The sequence below is a fragment of the Oxyura jamaicensis genome, chromosome Z, assembly GCF_011077185.1.
Source record: "Oxyura jamaicensis isolate SHBP4307 breed ruddy duck chromosome Z, BPBGC_Ojam_1.0, whole genome shotgun sequence".
Taxonomy (NCBI): domain Eukaryota; kingdom Metazoa; phylum Chordata; class Aves; order Anseriformes; family Anatidae; genus Oxyura; species Oxyura jamaicensis.
Genome location: NC_048926.1, coordinates 12,434,292 through 12,455,805, shown reverse-complemented (window position 1 = coordinate 12,455,805; position 21,514 = coordinate 12,434,292). Strand labels below are relative to the sequence as shown.

General features: G+C 38.1%; 1 protein-coding gene across 2 annotated transcripts in view; it reads left to right on the top strand.

The window, feature by feature from the left end:
- LMBRD2 (LMBR1 domain containing 2) overlaps window positions 1–20,484 on the top strand; it is a 37,692-nt gene extending 17,208 nt beyond the window's left edge. The window contains exons 11-20 of one of the 2 annotated variants that reach the window (XR_004746090.1): window positions 1,226–1,359; window positions 1,708–1,813; window positions 2,484–2,581; window positions 4,311–4,414; window positions 5,601–5,647; window positions 9,073–9,175; window positions 10,692–10,821; window positions 12,719–12,783; window positions 15,497–16,570; window positions 19,376–19,386. Coding sequence is in view for 1 of the 2 variants with exons in the window: in XM_035309675.1 (XP_035165566.1) it covers window positions 1,226–1,359; window positions 1,708–1,813; window positions 2,484–2,581; window positions 4,311–4,414; window positions 5,601–5,647; window positions 9,073–9,175; window positions 10,692–10,821; window positions 12,719–12,779 (783 nt within the window). In the remaining variant the exon portion in view is untranslated. Of the gene's footprint in view, window positions 1–1,225; window positions 1,360–1,707; window positions 1,814–2,483; window positions 2,582–4,310; window positions 4,415–5,600; window positions 5,648–9,072; window positions 9,176–10,691; window positions 10,822–12,718; window positions 12,784–15,496 lie in introns of both variants that reach the window. The other variant, XM_035309675.1, reaches the window with a different exon arrangement.
- Window positions 20,485–21,514: the final 1,030 nt, after the last annotated feature.

Below are 21,514 nucleotides of genomic sequence, written 5' to 3'. Positions count from 1 at the left end.
CTTTCAGGAGCTCTGTAAAACACAAAATACGAAATTTTGTTTTTGTGGAGGAGGTCTGCCTCTTGCCACTTGTTATATTTGTCTACTACAGAGTGAAGTAGTAACCCCATTGTCACAAATACCGGGGGTAGAATAATACGTGCAACATTAGCTTGGAACTTAAATATTTGACTTTGAGTCTGATTGACTGTGTATGGCCCTCTTCCTAAATTGGAATGTGCTGCCAACCACAAATCCAGTCCTGGGAGATGAGGCTAGCATATGAGTGCACAAATGTGTCAGGAAAGGAGATGAGATGAAATATTTCAATATACTAATAAAATAGGTTGAACTTAAAACACCTGTTTTTAATACTATTTATGGGAAGAAAATGCCAAATCATAGTAATTATAAATAACTTATATTATTGCCGGTTACACAATAAAAAGTAGTGGAACAAATGCTTCTAACATCTGTTGTGCTATGCTTATATGAAGTGTGGGATGTTTCAATTATCATTCAAAATTTAAACTAGGAAAAAAAACCTCCTGAAACTCATCTCAGGGTTGATGTTACTGTCCTATCTCAAAATAAAAAATTACACTTCAGTCAACCCGTTGCATGCTCAGACTATGTGCTAACACATTGGTAGAGTTCTTGTGGTTTTAACCTGGCCAGCAGCTAAGCTCCACACAAGTGTTTGCTCATTCCTGGCCTGCAGTGGGGTGGGGGAGAAAATTGAAATGGAAGGTTCAAGAACTTGTGGGATGAGATTAGAGCAGTTTAATTAAAAACAAACAACAACAACAAAAAACTAATGACAAACAGAAAAAACAAGTGAAACAAGTGATGAACAACGCAATTGCTTGCCATGTACTGGCTGTTCTCCAGCCAATCCCCAAGCAGTATCAGCTCTCCTGGCCAGCTCCCCCATTTTTATTGCTAAGTGTGATGCCATATGGTTTGGGATATCCCTTTGGCCAGTTTGGGACAGCTGTGCTGGTTGTATCCCCCCCCAGCTTCTTTTGCACCCCCAGCTTTCTTGCTGGTAGTGCTGCATGAGAACATGAGAAGTCCTTGACTTAGTGTAAACACTGCTCTGCAACAACTAGAACATTGGTGTGTTATTGTTCGCATTCTAAATCCAAAGCACAGCATCATACCAGCTACTAGGAAGAAAATTAATTTTATTCCATCTGAAACCAGGACAGTTCTACATTCAAATTTCACTTTTTTTCCTTTCCAGATGGCCTGTTTTCTTACCATCTTTTTCCTAAGTATTTGTGTTTACTCCACTGTCTTCAGGATCCGTGTATTTAACTATTACTACTTAGCTTCACATCATCAGACAGATGCGTACAGTCTCCTTTTCAGTGGCATGTGAGTATGTGGCACATAGTTTGCAGATTTCTGCTGAGTAGTCAATTGAAAGCATAAGTTAAACTCTTACTTACATCCTTTCATTTATAATCATATGGGTCTAAAACCTACTGAGCTGTTCATCATTATTCTGTGATAATAGAATCACAGAATGGTTTAGATTGGAAGGGGCCTTAAAAATCATCTAGTTCCAAGCCCCTTGCCGTGGGCAGGGATGCCTTCCACTAGATCAGGTCGCCCAAAACTCAATCCAACCTGACCTTGAAGGCCATACATCTTGGTATGGTTTCTTAATATCTTTAATGCAGGAGATCGTTTTAAATGCTGTTATCTCCTACGTTTCTGCAGGTTATTTTGCCGTCTTACTCCACCATTGTGCTTGAACTTTTTGGGCTTGACCCATATGGATGCAACAATCTCTCACAGAGATGCTCAGCCAACTGCTTACACATCGGTAAGTATAGAAAATATGGTATTGAGGCTTTGTATGGTTTGGAGAATAGGAAAAATATTTTGTAATACTTCTTGTAGTGAGATTAAAATATTCATTTTTTCACTAATATTAGACAGTAACAGAGCAAGAGTTTGGTAATGACTTCTAGCTACACAGGAGTTGTTGACAACTCCACTTTCTTGTTTTGGTGTCTATCTTAAGGAAGTACAGCATTATACTGGAGAGCATAAGCTGTTCTTCCCTTCCTAACAGCTTTAGGAGGTCCCACTGGCTTTAGCATAGGGGCATCTTTATGGATTAATATCAAACCTAATTGGCCACTGAAAAATACTGAGTTTGATTTTACTGAACAATTAATTTCTGACAGCAAGTCGCATCTACCTTTGTTGTTAGCAAGTAGTGTCCTAATGTAGTCCTTCTATAGCAGATGAAAATATCCACTAACTTTGAACAGATTCTGGATTAGGTGAGATAAAAAGAACTAGCATCTTAAACATTTTAAGTGTTTTTTTTTTTTTCTTCCCCTGGACGTTCTGGGTCAATTGTCTGAATCAGATCTGTGATAAGTCTTACCATGTATTATAGACTGAAAACACCCAGAAAGATTGTGCCATCTACTTTTATGTACAAATATATCACTAGAGCTTGCTCATGTGGATTTGTTTTCCAGATAATGGGATCAATGAGAGTGCTGTCCTTCATTGCAGATGGATTCTATATATATTATCCAATGCTTGTTGTAATTCTCTGTATTGCAACCTACTTTAGGTAAGTAATTTGCAAGATTCATCCTCCACTTTTTTTATATTAGTAACTTCAATTTCAGCACTTAAGAAGAGATTCACTTCTTTTCCAGTAGTAAACCTGGAACATATTAATGGATCTGTGACGCATTCATAAAAACACAAAAGATAAATAGTGATCAATTGTTTTATGTGAAATCTATACATTTTAAGAGTATCCTTTATTAAACCATTTGTTTTTACATTTAACTTAATTACATTTCCCATTAAACATGCATTAATCAGATTGTGGGTTCCATTCTGTTCAGCCTTCGGGGCCCACAGAAAATCAGATTATGCTATTTGAAATTAAAATTATGGTGAGGAAACTGTTTTCAGCAAGGTTTTTTGAATAAACAAAGAAGCATTAGTAGAAACTCTTACCTAATGAACTTTCTAACAGACTAATAAATTTCTGCTCAGTTACTGGACTAGCTTGAAAGCATAGTGTTATAAATCATTAAATCTTGCTTCCCTAAGCCACAAATTGCAGGAGTCTGGAAGGGTAATTACAGAAAGATATATGCTTGCTTGGTCCTTAAATTGGTTTCAAATGTCTGCTTCTGACCCCTGTAAGAGATGAGATACGCTTGTGTCTGACACAGCTTGCCTATGTTTATGTTCATTTCTTCAGTCTTGCATTGCATTGCATACAGAAGCTATGTATGTGTTTAGGGTCATCTGGAATGTAGTTTGCTTTTAATGTCCTTCAGTAGCCTATGAACATTCACATGAAATGAGGCGACAAGAATCCAGTCCTAGCTTTTCCCTCCCTATCTTCAGGTTAGGTTGGGGTAAAAGAATCCCCAAAAGAAATGAGAAAGGATGAGAAAATGCTTTGTGTGACCTGTCCATGATGATCCTGGGTCTTCACTGTTACAGTGTAATAGAATAAAAGAAAGTAGAAGAAGTTGATTTGCAGGAACTCTAATGCTTTCTAAGGAATTCACATACATGTGGAACTGAATGCTTAATTAAAATATATCACGTAAGGCTGTCTCCTTATTTAATGAAACTGTCTTAATGCTGAGATAGTACCGGAAAAATCTTCTTATAAGTATACAATGAAGCGATTTTCGAACATGATGTTGATATTACAGTTTGGAGAGAGGTTAACAAAAAAAAACATGGATAATCTGGTGGGAAGTTGAAAAAGTTTCTGGATACAGTTCCAGAACTAGCTTAATCCTTGACAAAAGATGGACCAATCTTAATCTGACTGCCACCTTATGGGTATTCAAAATGATGGCCTACAGCGAAAGAGAATGCCAGGCATTTCTTCTAAGTAACAACTGCAATAAAGTGGATTTCCTGTTATTGCTGTTTTGTTTTTTTTAAACTATAGTATCATAATGTGCATAACATTGATAGTAATTTTCCTCTGCCAGAGGAGAGTGAATTGGATATGATAAGCATGAATTCTATTATATCTGAGAAGGTTTCACTTAATTGTCTTAAATCATTTGCACTGCTCTCAGACCATAAGCATTTTTATCTCACTACTTACATAGGAATATTCCATTACTTTCAATTACATTTAGGAACCTGTCACTGTTTTGAATTTTCTAATCTCTGAAGTAATCTCTTTTTTCTTCAGTGTTGTTTTTTTCTTTGAATTGTCCAGAAATTTCTGAATAATGTTTTACATTTTGCAGTATCCAAACTACTCAGTGTGACTGAACAAAGGAAATTTTTTATTCTTCTGCTTTTACCAGTTTAGGAACTCGTTGTTTGAATCTTTTGGGATTTCAGCAGTTCATGGGGGACAGTGAAATGACCTCCGATTTGATTGATGAAGGAAAGGAGCTAATCAGAAGAGGTATGTTAGATTCTCTATCCTGTTTTTCGTAGAGAGTATATTACATGTTTCCATGTTTGAAATGTTGGGGGGGAAAAAAAAGCATATGGCTTCTCAATGTTATGAATGGCATTGAGGCAGTCTACTTACTTCACGCAGCACAACAGATTCACAATACAGATTGCTGTGTAAGCACTGTTTGACTTCATTGACATCTGAAGTAAAATAGCAGCTTTATTTGTACAGTGTCTATAATTTTACAATTCGGTTAGGTCCTTTGAAGTCATTAGTGATCTAGTAATACCTGAGCAGGTGCAGAGATCCTGTTTAATCTCTCATAAAGGATAGTTACCACTTAAATTGTCTTTATCATAAACAAACTCATTTCAGTCTTTGTGTGTTCACTGACCTGTCCAAATTCCATTTTTCCCTTTAGTGGTGTGTGTTTTTTTTTTTTTCCTGAAATCTGAAATACTTCTGTTAACTGTTGTGTTTTATGACAGCAAGCATGTTCTGTAGAGCTGTAGTTATCAGCTGTTTTGGAAAGCTCTTTTGTTAATGTTCTTTATTGAAAGAGTTCTTGTTTAAAGCTGGTGGCGGTTGTGAGTAAAGGTTCAGAAACTAAAATCTGTGGATAAAATGTTATATTATGCAATACTTCTCCTTTCATACTTTATTAGAAACAAAACCAGCTAGATTAACTTAGAGGGTTTTTTTTGTTTGTTTGTTTTTTAAACAGGAAGGGTGTCACTTACTCCCCTGAACAGCAGATTACTGTTTCTTTGGCATTGTAATGTTACACTTCCAACTGAAAGGAGATAATGACATAAACTATATCAGTCATGCTTTAGGCTTCCCAGAACTTCAAAAAGGTTTTGATTGAATAGCACTCAAGTTTCTTCTTAATGTTCTTCTTAATGTTATACTTTTTCCAGTCATTTCTTCAAGTTTATTCTTGCTTTGCCAACTGGTATCCAAATGTTATGTCTTGACAGAAGATACCTACATGATGAATTGATTTTAATGGGAAACTCCATAATGATAGACAAGCAGCTTTGTCTTTGGCTTTATTTAATTGTATGAGTCATCTATTCAATAGAATTAACTACTCTCGTAGTTAATGCTGGGTTTTCATTCCTTTTGTTTAAGAAAAGTCTGAATAACTATTTTTCTGGTACATAGCTGGACTTTTTTTTTTATTTTTTAGAGAAAAGAAAACGACAAAGACAGGAAGAAGGTGAAAACAGAAGAAGGGTATGAGCATGTTTTCTCTAATCATAATTTTAGTATAGTACAATATATGCTAGGATTTGCCATTGCTATTTAATTCATCCTGAACTATTTGAAAAATATATATATCCCCCAATAACTAATGGAATCAGTTTAATCTTGCAGAATAATCATGGCTGGGAGAAAAATATAATGTACATCATCATTTTAAAAGATGAGAGAGGTTGATTGTGGTCATGCTCCTTGGACACTCTTGTTATTCTGTGCTGTTAGAAAGACCTATGCCTATTGGTGTAACGAATGTAGTTCCTTTTAAGAAGGGTCCCAATCTGTTGGTTTCAAAATAATCTTGAATGGCTTACTCTCAGTCCCTTCTGTTGATACTGCTCTGCTTGAAATAACTGTAGAGTTGCAATGTTGGAATATTCACTTAAAATGGGTACTGTGCACTCTCTTAAACTTACCTGTTGTTTTGTTTGCTCATTAGTTATATTTTTTTTTTTCACAGGAAGAAATTATATTAATACAGAATAAGTGCTGTTGCCACTGAGTAACAAACAAAGTATTTGATTCAAATCTTTTCCAGTGCTTATTGAGCTGAAAGATTGTAAGACGATATAAAGGCTTAGGTAGGAAGGGATCTTTAAAGATTATCTAGTTCAATCCCAGTGCTATAGTGCCACCCACTAGAAGATATGGTTGCCCATGGCCCTATCCAACCTGGCCTTGAACTTCTCCAGCGATGGGGCATGCACAGCGTCTCTGGGCAACCTGTTCAGTGCCTCCCCACCCTCTGAGGAAAGAATTCCCTCCTAACATCTAATCTAAATCTCCCTTCTTTCGGTTTAAAACCATTCCCTCTTGTACTACCATTATCTGCCTGACTAAATAGTTTCTCTCCATCTTTTTAATAAGCCCCCATTAAGTACTGAAAGGTAACAATAAGGTCTCCCCAAGTGTTATCTTCTTCAGGCTGAACATCTCCAGCTCCCAGACTTCCTTCCTAGAAGAGGTGCTCCAGCCATCTGGTCATCTTTGTAGTCCTCCTCTGGGCCTGCTCTGACAGATCCACATCTTTCTTGTGCTGGGGGCCCTAGACCTGGATGCAAGTGGGGTCTCACAAGGGCAGAGTAGAAGGGGACAATCACCTCCCTCAACCTGCTGGCTGTGCCTCTTTTTGTGCAGCCCTGTTGGCCTTCTGGGCTGCAGGCACATGCTGCTGGCTCATGTCAAGCTTCTTGTCCAACCCCCGAGTCTTTCTTGGCTGGGCTGCTCTCAATGGGTTCTTCTCCCAGTCTGTGCTCATGTCTGGGATTGCCCCAACCCAGGTGCAGCACCTTGCACATTGTTAGGTTCACATGGGCCCACTTCTCAAGCTTGTCCAGGTCCCTCTGGATGGCTTCCCTTCTTTCTGATGCATCAACTGCACCACTCAGCTTGATGTCATCTGCAAACTTGCTGAGTGTGCACTCAATCCCACTGTCTGTGTCATTGATAAAGACGTTAAACAGCCCTGGTCCCAAGACAGACCCCTGAGGGACACCACTTGTCATTGGTCTTCACCTGAACATAAAGCCATTGACTACGACTCTCTGGGTGTGGCCATCAAGCCAATTCCTTATGCACTGGATGGTTCACCCTTCAACTCCATCTCTCTCCAATCTGGAGATCAGGATGTCGTGTGGGAGTATGTTGAAGGCCTTACACAAGTCCAGGTAGATGACATTGGTCGGTCTTCCTTGTTGACTGATGCAGTTACTCCATCACAGAACGCCAACATATTGATCAAGCGTAATTTGCCCTTTGTGAAGCAATGCTGGCTGTCTTGGATCACCTTCTTATACTTCATGTGCCTTGACATTGCTTCCAGGAGGATCTTCCAGGCACAGAGGTGAGGCTTGCCAGCCTGTAGTTCCCTAGGTCCTCCTTTCTACCCTTTTTAGAAATGGGAGTGATGTTCCCCTTTTTCCCTTCACCAGGGACTTCACCTAACTCATGAATTTTCAAATATGAGGGAGAGAGGCTTGGCAACTCCATCAGCCATTTCCCTCAGGACCTGGGGTCCATGCCATCAGGCCCCATAGACTTGTACCTGTTCAGTTTCATCAGGTGGTCTTGAGCCTGCTTTTCACTTGGAATAGGAGGGACTTTGCTCTCCCAGCCCTTGCCTAGATGTTCAGGGACTTGAGAGACATGGGAAGTCTGACTGGCAGTGAGGGCTGAGGCGAAGAAGTTGTTGAGTACCTCAGCCTTCCTCATGTCTGTTGTTACCAGAATATAATTCAGGCAGCTTCATTTAAGCAGCTTCAGTTAACTGTAGCTTTACTAATTGATTTATAGCCTTTGGAATTTCATACAGACAGTCACAATCAAATAGAAAAATCTAAAGGATACATGTGAAAAATGAAATGACTAAAGGGGAAAATATTTACAGAAAGGCAAGATAATTCTGGGACTAAAACCTATGGGTTCTTCAGGCTCAGGGAAACTTGCCTTCAATTTTTGATAACAGCCAGTACTGCAACGATCTTTCTTCTGATGATCCCCTCAACACCCTACATCCCATAATTTTAGGACTTGCCCTTTATACAAAGTGATGTAGTAGTAAATGCATGACATATTTGGTATACCCTGAAATGATCTGACATAAAGCAACAATTTTAGTTTCAACTACAAGCTCAATTTCAGATCTTACCTGTTTTTTGAGTTTGCATTAAATACTGTAGCACATTCATTCTTGAAACTTTTGGGGCTTTTGAGAGTATTACTTTTCACTGGATTACAATTAAACATTTGATCTACAGCTTTGAACTATAAGATTTGATGGTGTAAATCAATACTGTACTTTTGAGTATACCAGGGATCCATATATGAATCTGAAATACATTGAAGTTAGCAGAGCAATTGGAAAAATTTCTATTGATCCATGAAGTTCTCTCCTAAAAAGAGCAGGTGATATTTTTTTTTTCTAGTACTTCATACTACTCCATATTAAAAAGACTAAATGCTAAAATGTTAGATGATGGAATGGAAAAAAATGAATAAATTTAGTAAAAAAAACCTTTCAGATTATTTTGTCTGGGTATTTTACAGTTCTACCACTAGATGGAAAGAGAAACCAGGAAACAGGAATGTTTGTCTTCTCACCATAACTTAGAGCGTTTGAAGAACTTTGTAGATTTAATATGTAGCTTGTTACCTTTGAGACATTCTCTTCTAAAGAACATTTATTGAAACTGGTTTTGTGAAGGGCCTTGCCTTGAGTTTAAAACAAGAGTTTTTGCTATATAAAGACATCAAACAGTAACTTTTTTTGAAGTATTACTTTCACAGTAGGTTGTAATTGACTCATTAGCTTTGAATTGTGGAATCTCTCTTGATGCTAGGTATGCTGTAGTTGCGTTACTCCTTACTCACAGCTAATGTTTGTCTTTTTTGTCCTTTTCTAGGAATGGAAAGAGCGGTATGGAAATAGAGAGGATTCTACCAGAAACAGGGTTGTTCACACAGAACAAAAAGAATCCAGTTTCTCAGAGACCAATGCCAATAGACGTAAGTTTTGTTGTTTTTTTTTCTGTTGTTGTTTTGAGTGTGTGCATTTTTGTTTTAGTTTTTTAATATCCTGTCTGCACAATTACTGGCTGTGTAAGAAAGACTAAATAGTTTCCTTTTGTCTTAGATGATGTGCTGATACATTTCCTTCTGTGGCATAGTGCAGTCTTGTCCGTTAAAGACACCTGAAAAGAGTGCTGTGTTTCTTCCTGTCTTCTGACCAATTGAGGTTGGAGATTCTGGCTGGTCTCAGTTACATGGTTTTACTATGAGACATACATTGATTGCAGTCAGCGTAGCAGTTTGTAACAAAAATACTTTATTTAGGACATGTCTTGAAATTGGAAGATCTAAATCTTTAAATTTACCTTTTCTAGTTGCAAATGAATTCATCCAAACTGGAATAACCAGATAAATGACCAACAGATGTAAAGGCAACAACATACATGAGTACATGCATGTTCATTTAATAACACATGTTAAACTATTGGTGGTTTAGATTCTTAATACGTGCAGTATTATTTTTCTTGTTGAAGAATAATAACGTTGAGAAAAAATCTTTGAAAACAAACAAACTTTCATTGTCTGCTTTAAGCTTCCAAAAAGTTGACTTGTCCTTGTGTCATTATTTGTATTAATGTTTTAAAATATATTTTATGTGCTGTTGTAAGCTAACAACAGGTGAGAAATGTAACTGAACAACTAAGTATGACAGGTTGAATTAAGCAAAGCTGATAAAAGCTTACTAAGTAAAAGGGAAAATATTCAAGGGAAGAGATTTCAAACATTCTGTTTTTGTTTAAAAAAAAAAAAGTAAGAAAAAGTGGAAGGTGGGGAAGCTTTGAACATACTTTAGAGACAGCTGGTAGATTTTTCCCCACACACACTACAACAGTTGGAAACCCATGTTTTCAGTGGTAGACAAACTGAAATTATTTCAAATTATATTTTAATATTAACCATGTGATAGTGCAGCATTCTAATACCAAAACAAGCTGTAGGCACTGGCCCAGTGAAGGTGGCAGTTAATTGCAAAACAACTAGTTATTTCACTAATTTGTTTGTTTTGAAATGGATAAATCCACAGAAAAAGAACAGAAAAAACTCCTGGTAAATTTTATACCTACCTCCTTTCTCAGCTAGTTCAGTTAAAAGTGGAAAGTAGGAAGAAGAATGGATGCTTTATTTATTTACTTCTAAGTAATATTTGTTTATAACTATTTTCATTTTCTTTTCATTCTTTGCAAACTAGATCTCATCCTAGTTGAGGGGAAAATGAAAAGTTGTAATCACATAGCTCTGGAAATTAGAAATAAAATCCAAAACACCTACCAATTTGAGCATGTAGCCAGATTTGGTTTAATATTGAATTTACTCTAGGTAATCACTCTTACACTTTATCTGAGATACTAGCAAATTATTACTGGTTTTTGTTGTGTTTTTTGTTTGATTTTTCCACACACTCTAAAGTGTACATAGAGCAAACAATTGTCTTTCCTTTCTTTCACCTGTTCAGCACTGTCAAAGTACACCCGATCAAACGGTAGGACTGAGAGAGATAGAATAGAACTTCTCCAGGATGCAGAACCTTTGGATTTTAATGCAGACTCAATTAATGATGACCCTCTTGAATCAGACTCCGGAAGGTGAGGAATCTGTTTTAATTACAATTAAAAATTAAAAGATATTAGCTCCTGCCTCCTGACCTATTATTTTGTAATAATATTTGATTCTCACTAGCTCTTTACTTTTTCTTCCTTCTCCACGAAGATACGAAAAATGTTTTAAAACTAGTCAAAAGATGAAGGCTTTTAAATTTTTTTTAGAAATATTTGAGTTGAACATAAATTTGTAGTTGATGTAATGTGAAAAATATTGCTTATAAATATGGAAGTGAAAGACTGGAAGAAAGACCTACATATGTTCAATATAAGGTTTTCTTACAGGACCTCAGTCTTACAGTACTTCAGAAAGCTTACTTGATTTCCCTGTATAAAAACATCATAAAGAACAGAAGGAAATGAAACAGAGTATTACAGGGCTGGGAATGCAGCTGGGGATCAGATCTTGAGACTAGTGAAGTAAATTAAAATCTGAACCTATTGAACAAAAACTATTGGACCGTGTGGTGTAGCTCTGTGTATAATAGAGAATCCTGTGATTCTCTGGATGTGTTTGCAACACCAAATGTTCTTAGTTGTGAAACAGGGTATCTTACTAGCTGCTAGGCTCTGCTTTAGATTGAGGAAAGAAGTAATACATTTACTGGATGCTTTTTTTTACCTAGGCTATTATGATTTAGAACCTTTTAATGATAAATGATTTTAAACTTCCTTATAAGAAGTTATACGTCATGCTATTTTTCAGTTTAAATTAGTATATCAAATTCAATAAAAATTCAGAAGTGGTTTCTGTTGAGTTACATCTGTAACATCAACAACTAAATGCCAATTCAAAAGCATGTAAAGAATGCTGTTAAATTACCCTACCGGGTTCTGTGGATTGATTCAGCAATGTTAGATTATAACAGCAAGTAATTTGTATAATCTAGTGTCACAGCATTTGCCTGGGGTTGTTTGCTTTGTTCAAGTACAAGAGTTTAAAGAGGAACTAGCCTGGCAGTTCTAAGCATTGTTGATGTACTAAACAGTGTGTGGAAGGGGCAGTAACCTACAAAAATGTACGTAAGCAGTCTTATAATTATCTTGAGGCAAATACTTTTCAAGTACATATCTTAAGTCTTCTGGCAGCTACGTGAACTTTGCAGAGCATTCTGATCTTTTTCTTTAAAAAAGGAAACCTGGAGCCAGAGAGTTTCATTGAACCTTCTTCTAATAACCTTCATTTCACAGAGTTGATCAATCAAGAGTAGCTCCATTTAAAATTTCAATTCACTTAAAGATAGTTTGTATAACACTGATTTTTATTTATTTATTTTTAATGATAGCTCCTGCAATAGTTATGGATGTTCTAGGACATTGTAACAGCACTAGGAAGGCTATGTTCTGGTTTTGTGTCTGTTTGGGTTTTGCTAAGTACTGCAGACAGGAAGTACGTTGTGCTTGTATCAGATTTTACTTGTGCCTTCTAAATCCTTTTGAAATATATATTACCAATAATTTGTGAAGATCCCTTTTCTTTCCTAGTAAGTATGCAGCCATTTGTTTTAATTAATCTTTATATGCTTCCTAGGAACACAGCACGTTCTGTTAATCACCCAAACAAGAAACTTTTGATGCTGTTTTTTAAAAAATTTGTACTATTTAACAAAATCATTCAACTTATTTCCTTTGCAACAGGAAGCAAAATTCTTTAAGACTCCCTATATTTATATCATGTATCATGTTTTTTTGATCACATGAGATTTAATTTAATGACTGCATAAAAAATTCTCATGGAAAAACTAATTCAGTACAACTTCAGATCTTGTAATAATTATTGAGACTAAACAAGCAAAGTGTGCAGTGAGGGTTGTGTGTATTCTTGGATCTTTATTCTTCTTTTTCCTGTGATATTTTTTCATACTTAAAATTCATTCTGCAGGTACCAGCCTGGTGGAAGATACCTGTCAATGTCTCGAAGCGTAATATTTGATGATGTCTAAACTCAGAATCACAGAATTTTCTAGGTTGGAAGAGACCTCAAAATCATCAAGTCCAACCTCTGACCTAACACTAACAGTCCCCACTAAACCATATCCCTAAGCTCTACATCTAAACGTCTTTTGAAGACCTCCAGGGATGGTGACTCCACCACTTCCATGGGCAGCCCGTTCCAGTGTCTAACAACCCTTTCGGTAAAGAAGTTCTTCCTAACATCCAACCTAAAACTCCCCTGACGCAACTTAAGCCCATTCCCCCTCGTCCTGTCACCAGGTACGTGGGAGAACAGACCAACCCCCACCTCGCTACAGCCTCCCTTGAGGTACCTGTAGAGAGCGATAAGGTCACCCCTGAGCCTCCTTTTCTCCAGGCTGAACAAGCCCAGCTCCCTCAGCCGCTCCTCGTAAGACTTGTTCTCCAGGCCCCTCACCAGCTTCGTAGCCCTTCTCTGGACTCGCTCGAGCACCTCCATGTCCTTCTTGTAGTGAGGGGCCCAAAACTGAACACAGTACTCGAGGGGCGGCCTCACCAGAGCCGAGTACAGGGGGACGATCACCTCCCTGGCCCTGCTGGCCACACTGTTTCTTATACAGGCCAGGATGCTGTTGGCTTCTTGGCCACCTGAGCACACTGCTGGCTCATATTCAGCCGACTGTCAACCATCACTCCCAGGTCCTTCTCTGCCTGGCAGCTCTCCAACCACTCATCTCCCAGCCTGTAGCTCTGCTTGGGGTTATTGCGCCCCAGGTGCAGGACCCGGCACTTGGCCTTGTTGAACTTCATGCAGTTGACCTTGGCCCATCGGTCCAGCCTCTCCAGATCCTCCTGCAGAGCCTTCCTACCCTCGAGCAGATCGACACACGTACCTAACTTGGTGTCATCTGCAAACTTACTGAGGGTGCACTCAATGCCCTCATCCAGATCATCAATGAAGATATTGAAGAGGACCGGCCCCAGCACCGAGCCCTGGGGAATGCCACTAGTGACCGGCCTCCAACTGGTTTGACTCTATTTACCACGACTCTTTGGGCCCAGCTATCCAGCCAGTTTCTAACCCAACGAAGCGTGCGCCAGTCCAAGCCAAGAGCAGCCAGTTTCTTGAGGAGAATGCTGTGGGAAACGGTGTCAAAAGCCTTGCTGAAGTCAAGGTAGACCACATCCACAGCCTTTCCCTCATCCACCCAGCGCGACACTTTGTCATAGAAGGAGATCAGGTTCGTCAAGCAGGACCTGCCCTTCATAAACCCATGCTGACTGGGCCTGATTGCCTGCTTGCCCTGCAAGTGCTGCGTGATGACTCTCGAGATAATCTGCTCCATGAGCTTCCCTGGCACTGAGGTCAAACTGACAGGCCTGTAGTTCCCCGGGTCAGCCCTCCGGCCCTTCTTGTAGATGGGCGTCACGTTTGCTAGCCGCCAGTCAACTGGGACCTCCCCCGATAGCCAGGACTGTTGATAAATGATGGTAAGCGGCTTGGCCAGCACCTCTGCCAGTTCTCTCAGTACCCTTGGGTGGATCCCATCCGGCCCCATCGACTTGTGCACATCCAAGTGCCGTACCAGGTCACCAACCATTTCTTCATGGATAGTGAGGGCCACATCTCTCTCCCTATCCCCTTCCACCAGTTCAGGGTACTGGGTATCCAGAGAACAGTCGGTATTGCCATTAAAGACTGAGGTGAAGAAGGCATTAAGCACCTCCACCTTTTCCTCATAACTTGTAACTAAGTTTCCCCCCGCACCCAGTAAAGGATGGAGATTCTCCTTAGTCCTCCTTTTCGTGTTGATGTATTTATAAAAACATTTTTTGTTATCTTTAACAGCAGTAGCCAGATTGAGCTCCAGATGAGCTTTGGCTTTTCTAATTTTGTCCCTGCACAGCCTCGCGATATCCTTATAGTCCTCCCTAGTGGCCTGCCCACTTTTCCAAAGATTATAAACCCTCTTTTTTCTTCTAAGATCAAGCCACAATTCTCTGTTCAGCCAGGCTGGTCTTCTTTCCCGCCAGCTCGTCTTTGGGCACGTGGGGACAGACCGTTCCTGCGCCATTAGGATTTCCCTCTTGAAGAGCGCCCAGCCTTCCTGGACTCCTCTGCCCTTCAGAACCGCCTCCCAAGGGACTCTACCAACCAGTGTCCTCAGCAGCACAAAGTCAGCCCTCCGAAAGTCCAGTACAGTGGTTTTACTGGTCCCCTTCCTGGCCTTGCCAAGAATAGAGAACTCCACCATTTCATGGTCACTCTGCCCAAGACAGCTCCCGACAATCACATCCTCCACCAGTCCTTCTCTGTTTGTGAAGAGAAGGTCTAGCGGGGCGCCACCCCTGGTAGGCTTACTAACCAGCTGTGTCAGGAAGCTATCTTCCACGCTCTCCAGAAACCTCCTAGACTGCTTCCTCTGGGCTGTGTTGTGCTTCCAGGATATGTCAGGGAAGTTGAAGTCCCCCACGAGAACCAGCGCTGACGAATTCGCAACTTCTGCCAGCTGCCTGTAGAACTCCTCATCTGTCTCCTCGTCCAGGTTCGGCGGTCTGTAACAGACCCCGACCAGGATGCTAGCCTTGTTGGCCCCGCCGATCCTAACCCAAAGGGACTCGACTTTGTCATGCCCAGCCTCGAGTTCTACAACATCGAAACACTCTCTAATATAGAGAGCCACTCCACCACCCCTTCTGTGCTGCCTGTCCCTTCTGAAGAGTTTATAGCCAGTCATTGCTAAGAAAAGCTAAGAAAAATTCAGTGGACATGTATTTCCTAATGATTGCTTGGAAAATACTGTATTTATGATATATCACAGAAATAAAGAAGACCAATTTTGTTTTTAAAATAATAATGAAGGAACAACTATATTTTGGAAATGCACATGTATTAGAACTTTACCAATTAGGACAAGAATATGCTTCTTCTACTGTAGATGTTATTGTATGTCCATGTGGGCTTTTGTGTAATTACCAAAAGGAGAAAACTAATAATTAAGTTAACAGAGAATAAACTTCATAAATATGTCTAGGGCTCAGCTTGAACAGTAACATTTAAGTTTTAAAAAGAGCATTTTTGGAAGGCTTTTTTTTGTTTGTTTGAGCAGATGCTGTGAGAGTATCTCGATGCATCCAAAGTGCAGTTATATCAGTAATTATAATAAACATTTTCTAACTTTTTTTCCTAGTTGAACTTTTATGCCTAGTCCAAAATCTGCTGATTTAAATTAAGGCTTCTTTTGGTTATAGTGGTCTTTGAATCAGACCCTGCTTAGGCAGAAAATGTAATGGCAGGCTGTGTTCATAAATCTTGCTGGCACAAATTTTGGAGCAATGTGTATTGATCAAGAAAGGTAATTGTTTTTTTCCTTTTCCAATGCTGTATGATGAATGATTTTAGTATGTGTAAATACTTGAATTTGGATGAGGGTTTCACCATCATATAAACATATGTGCAATAGCAAGAATACATTCATAAATATATTTCTGTGAAAGATTTTTACAGTTTACCTGTTGAAAATCTTGGCATATTGATGGTTTTTTTAAGTGTAAAAGAAATCTAATAGGGAAACTGAGTTAAATTCTGAAACATTATAATTTGCATATGATTCAGGCACGATTTACAATTTTAGAGCATTTCTTTAGAAGAAGGGAAATACATAGCATGACTATATAATGGTAAACACTTCTTATGTCCCAAATGCCCTGTTTGCATTACATATCTGTTTTTAAGGTGCCTGTATTTTGCAGTAAGTTGTTGCAAAAAGAATAAATGCTTACTCATTTAAATGCCATTCAAAAATGCCAATTACTAAGTGTAAAAATGCTTCTCATTAATTTCATTGGTGTAGATATATTTTTGAATCGTAGTTAGTTGAATGAAGTTTGAAATACAAGGTTAAAGATATGGTCATGACATCTTGTGAAATTTGATTAACTTAACTGTTGTTTTATTGGAATTTGTCTTAAATCTTTACCACTTGGAGTTTTAAGTGCGTGTTGCAAAATGATGTTGAATACTGAAAGAGAACATGCTTCTGTCATAAATTCTTAACCATGCTTAAAAAGATAGGCAACCTTTAAAGCAGCTAGGACTGAGTTATTATGAAAAGTAAATTTTCATGAATGAGAGGTTCTACCAATTCTTAAAAGTAGTCTTTGTTTTCTGGAGTAACTGTTAATGGAAATCTAACTACCTCCTGTGATTTAGTACATTATATGTTCTAACAGTAGTGGTATTTGTAATATATCAATCTGCCTGTATGAAAACACTGTATTGTTATTATGAAGGAGGAGAAATACTCTACTTGTGTAGAAATAATTATGTAAATAAATGGGCAGGCATAAAATGTCAGTTTTGTTCTTAGGTGAATACACTGAATGACAGCTATGCCCGCGTGCGTCCAAGCTCATGCAATTTCCACTTTACCTGTAAGAGGGCACTTTTTTAGTTTGTGCATTTTGTGTATTGTAAAAGTTTGATCAAAATCTTATGGCTGTATCAGGAACTGTAAGTTGAGAAAGAGACGCTTTTTTTTATCCAGGCTGTTCTTTAGCAACTTTATAATAGTACCTATTTAATTTATATTAGCTATGTTTAGAAACACTATCCTGAATCCAGCCTTATCTGAAAGGGGATGTATGTTTTGGACATCTATCAATATGAATGTTCCAAGACTTTATATTTCTATTTTTATAACTTGTATTTCATTTAACTGCCCAACAGTTTTTGTGAAAATCTGTGAATGAAATAAAGGTGCAAGATCTTAATTTAATTCTTGAAATGTTACTACAAAGGGATCTAATTCAGTGCTAGTGGAAAAATCACAGAAGGGATGTTTGCTTATCTGAATGCTTGTGAATTATTCTTACCTAGCTGCAGTTTACTTCAGAGCAATGGTTTAAGCCTTCTCAGGGCTTGATTTTTCCCCTCTGTGAAATCAGTGGAACAGTTGCTAGCAGAATTTCCTATTGAAACATGGTCAGGATTTAATATATAAAAGCTAACTAGTCCCTAGTTTAAGCCCTCTGAGCAGTTTTCATGGGGATATAGTGACTGGAGGAGCTGACTTTATAAATTAATGGCAGTGGGGTTTCAGTTGCTAATACAGAAATTCTGAGCTCATTGAGATAGGAATCCACTGACTTTCTTCGGATGTTGGAATGAAAGAGTAACTGATGGCTGCTTTTTGAAAGCCCAGAAATCAGAGCTTCTAAAATATCTCAAGGGTTCTCCCCGGGTTTGTGCTTGGAGATCCCCAGTGTCACATAGTCCCTTGATATTGGGAACTTACATAAGGAGTTGACAAGTGAAAGCAGTATTTTATCCATGTGTTCATTACTGACCAACAGTTATGCTTGCTTTAAGTAAGTGCAATTTGTAGGCTGATTAAAGTTTCAAAAAGTAATTGTTAGAGCAGATGACTAAGTCTGGAAAACTTTCAACAAAAAATGCAGGGTACAATTATAAAAGAGTGTTGTAGAAATAAGTTGTATGCCTGCATGACACTTGCTGCATACCTGAGCTAGTTTTAGACTCATTTGGTTACTGCTAATAAAAACAATGCAAAACTTTTGCTTGGGAGATAAGTGCCTGAGGATTTAAACACACACACCCTCCCCCAACCAAACGCTTGCCGAGTTCTTTGATACTCTAATTCTACTCCTAATAGTAGCCTAAAATATATATATATAATAAATTAAAATCAACTTTGGTATATTTAAGCAATGATTGTAATATGCTGATGGTTTTCTTGCAGCACATTTGATACTCTGGATTATATGATTTAAAATAAAACTGTCTTGCAAAGTGTGCTTTTTGGAAACTGAATGTTAGCTTATTGATTTTGTCAGTATACAGTCATATTTATTTCAATTATATCTTTTTTTACGGTCTTGCTTTTTGAATTACTGAGCGGCTAGGGTATACTTTGATTTTATCACCATTAGCACACTTTCCTCAAGCCATGGACACCAGCACCACCACCCAAAAAAAAAAAAACACAACAAAACAATAAACACACCAAAAATAAACAATACCCAAGCTAATAATAAACGTTTGAATATTTTCAAGTCAGATACGTAAACCAGTGAAACGAATCCACATAAATTGTCAGGAACTTTCAAAAGTGGGAATGAAGACAGTAACTACTTTAACGCTCTGTCAGTGCTGGATTTCTTTAAAAGTATGGAGAGCAAAAAGCTCTGTTCAAACTTCCTGTTCCTGCTGGATCTGTATTTCTGTTCTCAAACATTTAGAAATATACACATCCTGATAACTACAGTGAGAAGTGCGTCCTCTGCAGTTGAAGTAAGGTGCAGCTCTTAGCAATGTGAAGTGAGGAAGTCTTTTTATGAGGGAACATAAAGGAGACATTTAACAAACTATGTAAAGGACATAGAGCAAACTAGACTACATTTTATCACTTATGTACGGTAACAAACTATACTACTGTAACTTACACTACCGGAAAAATCACATCTAATATGTCTTTGTTTTACAATCAAGCACCTGTAAAATAAATTGTCTTTAACAGTATTAATGGGAGTAGTAGAAAGCTGCTAACTTTTTCAATATTCTTGCTATTTTAAATCACAAGCATGATGAGTTCTAGATACGAAGTATTAACAGTGGTTACTCTGATTTTCTGTAATTATAATTTTATTAAATTTATCTTGGAATACCGTGTTATATGAAAAATACATTATTTTGTTGCAGTTTTCATTATTGGTGTTAATTACTTGCAATCTGAAGGGCATTTATGATACCAGAGATCACTTTATGAAGGAAGATTTTTTATGAGGCTTAAGGAAATCTGGCCTATTCATAACAGAGCAATGTTTGAATCTTAAACAGAAATGTTACTTATTGCATATGTTCTCTCCTAGATTTCAACTTCTGTTTAAAATTCAGAAAATGATTGATTTTTACAAAGCAACTTATTGGTGAATCTTGTAAATCTTTTGAAATTTTTACATTCCTTTTCCCTACTGAGCTCTGCAGGAATATGTGCTGCTTCATGGCAGTTCTATTAATACTATCTGTGCCTCTAATTAAGTAGTCTAGACTGAAGCTGAGACACTCCTACACCACTTATGTTAATAGAAACCCAGCATTCCTAGCAGAATAGCACCTTGAACTAGATCCCTTTCTAGTATATTGATTGCTGTCGTTGATTGTTGCATTAAATTTGGTATCTTCTGTTTCAGTCATATGGTAATCACCATCAGGTTTGTTCTTTTTTTTCTATTAAAGTGCACTGGAATGTATTCCTCAGCATGTTTAATTTTGTGTGTGTGTGTTTTAGTTGTAATTGGCAGGCAATAATAACATGCACATTCAGTTATTTCTTCAGGATAATATTGTTATATTTGACATTTCTATGAATTATAATAGTTTGATAGCTTAGCTATCACCGTAGAAATTATTTTCTGTAGAAATATGTTTCTATGGAAGTATCTGGAAGACAAGGGAAATTATTTTTAAGTGTAGCTATAGTAGTAGAAGACATTTATTCTCCAATGTATTTTGAGGATAGGCTGTAGGAGTGCTGCTTATGGATAGACTAGCTTTGCCTTATGATGCAAGTATGTGTGAATAAAACCTTGTTTTGGAATTCACTGAGTAATGAATTTTTCTGTGTATTAAATTATTGATGTACTGGATATATTTTTGAATCGTATGTCAAAGAGTTAAGTTGGCATGATGAAATAAATCATTTCTGCAATACATTTTTCCCTGGTGTATTTTAGATAGAGACTTCTCTGTAATGTTTTCTGATAAGTGATCTCCCAGAGAAATTCAACCTATTCCATCCTTCCAGCTAGAAATTAAGTTCACTTTTGAAAACAATCCAACCGTGTTTTTGTCACCATTCTTGTATCTTCTTTAAAGCGGATTTAAAAGGGAAAAGAAGGGAAGATTTAAAAGGAAAGAAGCCTGCATAGCTGGACATACCACTGTCAGAGCCCAGGGCTAAGACACAGCACTTTGGGTCCAGTCCCATTTCTGACAGCTTGCCCAAGCTTCTGTGAACATGGGGAGGCTGTAAGCTTCCCACAGTGCCTGAAGGGACCCTGTATGTTTCTGGGACTGACTGGTACTTCTGGGGGGCAACAGGTGGGGCAGAGAGTACGGCTCCTACATCCTTCCTTCATGTTCCATTGTCAGGCTGGAACAGAATTCCTCCTAGAGGTACCCAGCTGATAATGAGAAGAAAGTGAATGTGAAGAAAGAGTTAACTCTTTTCTTTTACTGCTTGTGTATTTATTGGCTTTGTCTTGGCAAAAAAAAAGGGGGAGGGAGGGGGGGAGAAAAACGAAAAAAGGGACAAAGGAGGGGAGAGGTTTTATTTAATAATGTATGTATTTCATTGTCTCTGTACAGATGCAGTGGCAGTACATGTTTTTAGGCTTCCTTTTTCATTCTGCTGAAGCATTATTTCCCTTGAGAGGCACAGGATTATCTTCTGGATGTAGTGAATTGAAGAGTCATACCCTGGAGCAAGTAATAATTCATTGTATTAGCACATAAGAATATTTGGCAACAACTGAGATTGGTGTGACTGCTATGTTTGATTCATCTCATATTTGATCTGGAACTGTAAGTAGTAGGAAACATTTTGTCCTCTCAAGAGCAGTGCTGCAGTGGGAATGACTCAGAACTGTTTGGAGGGACTCCTCCTGTCACACCGCTTCTAGAATGTCACCCATTCTCCCTCCTTGTTACTGTGCTACCAAACATCTTTTCTAGATCTTTTTG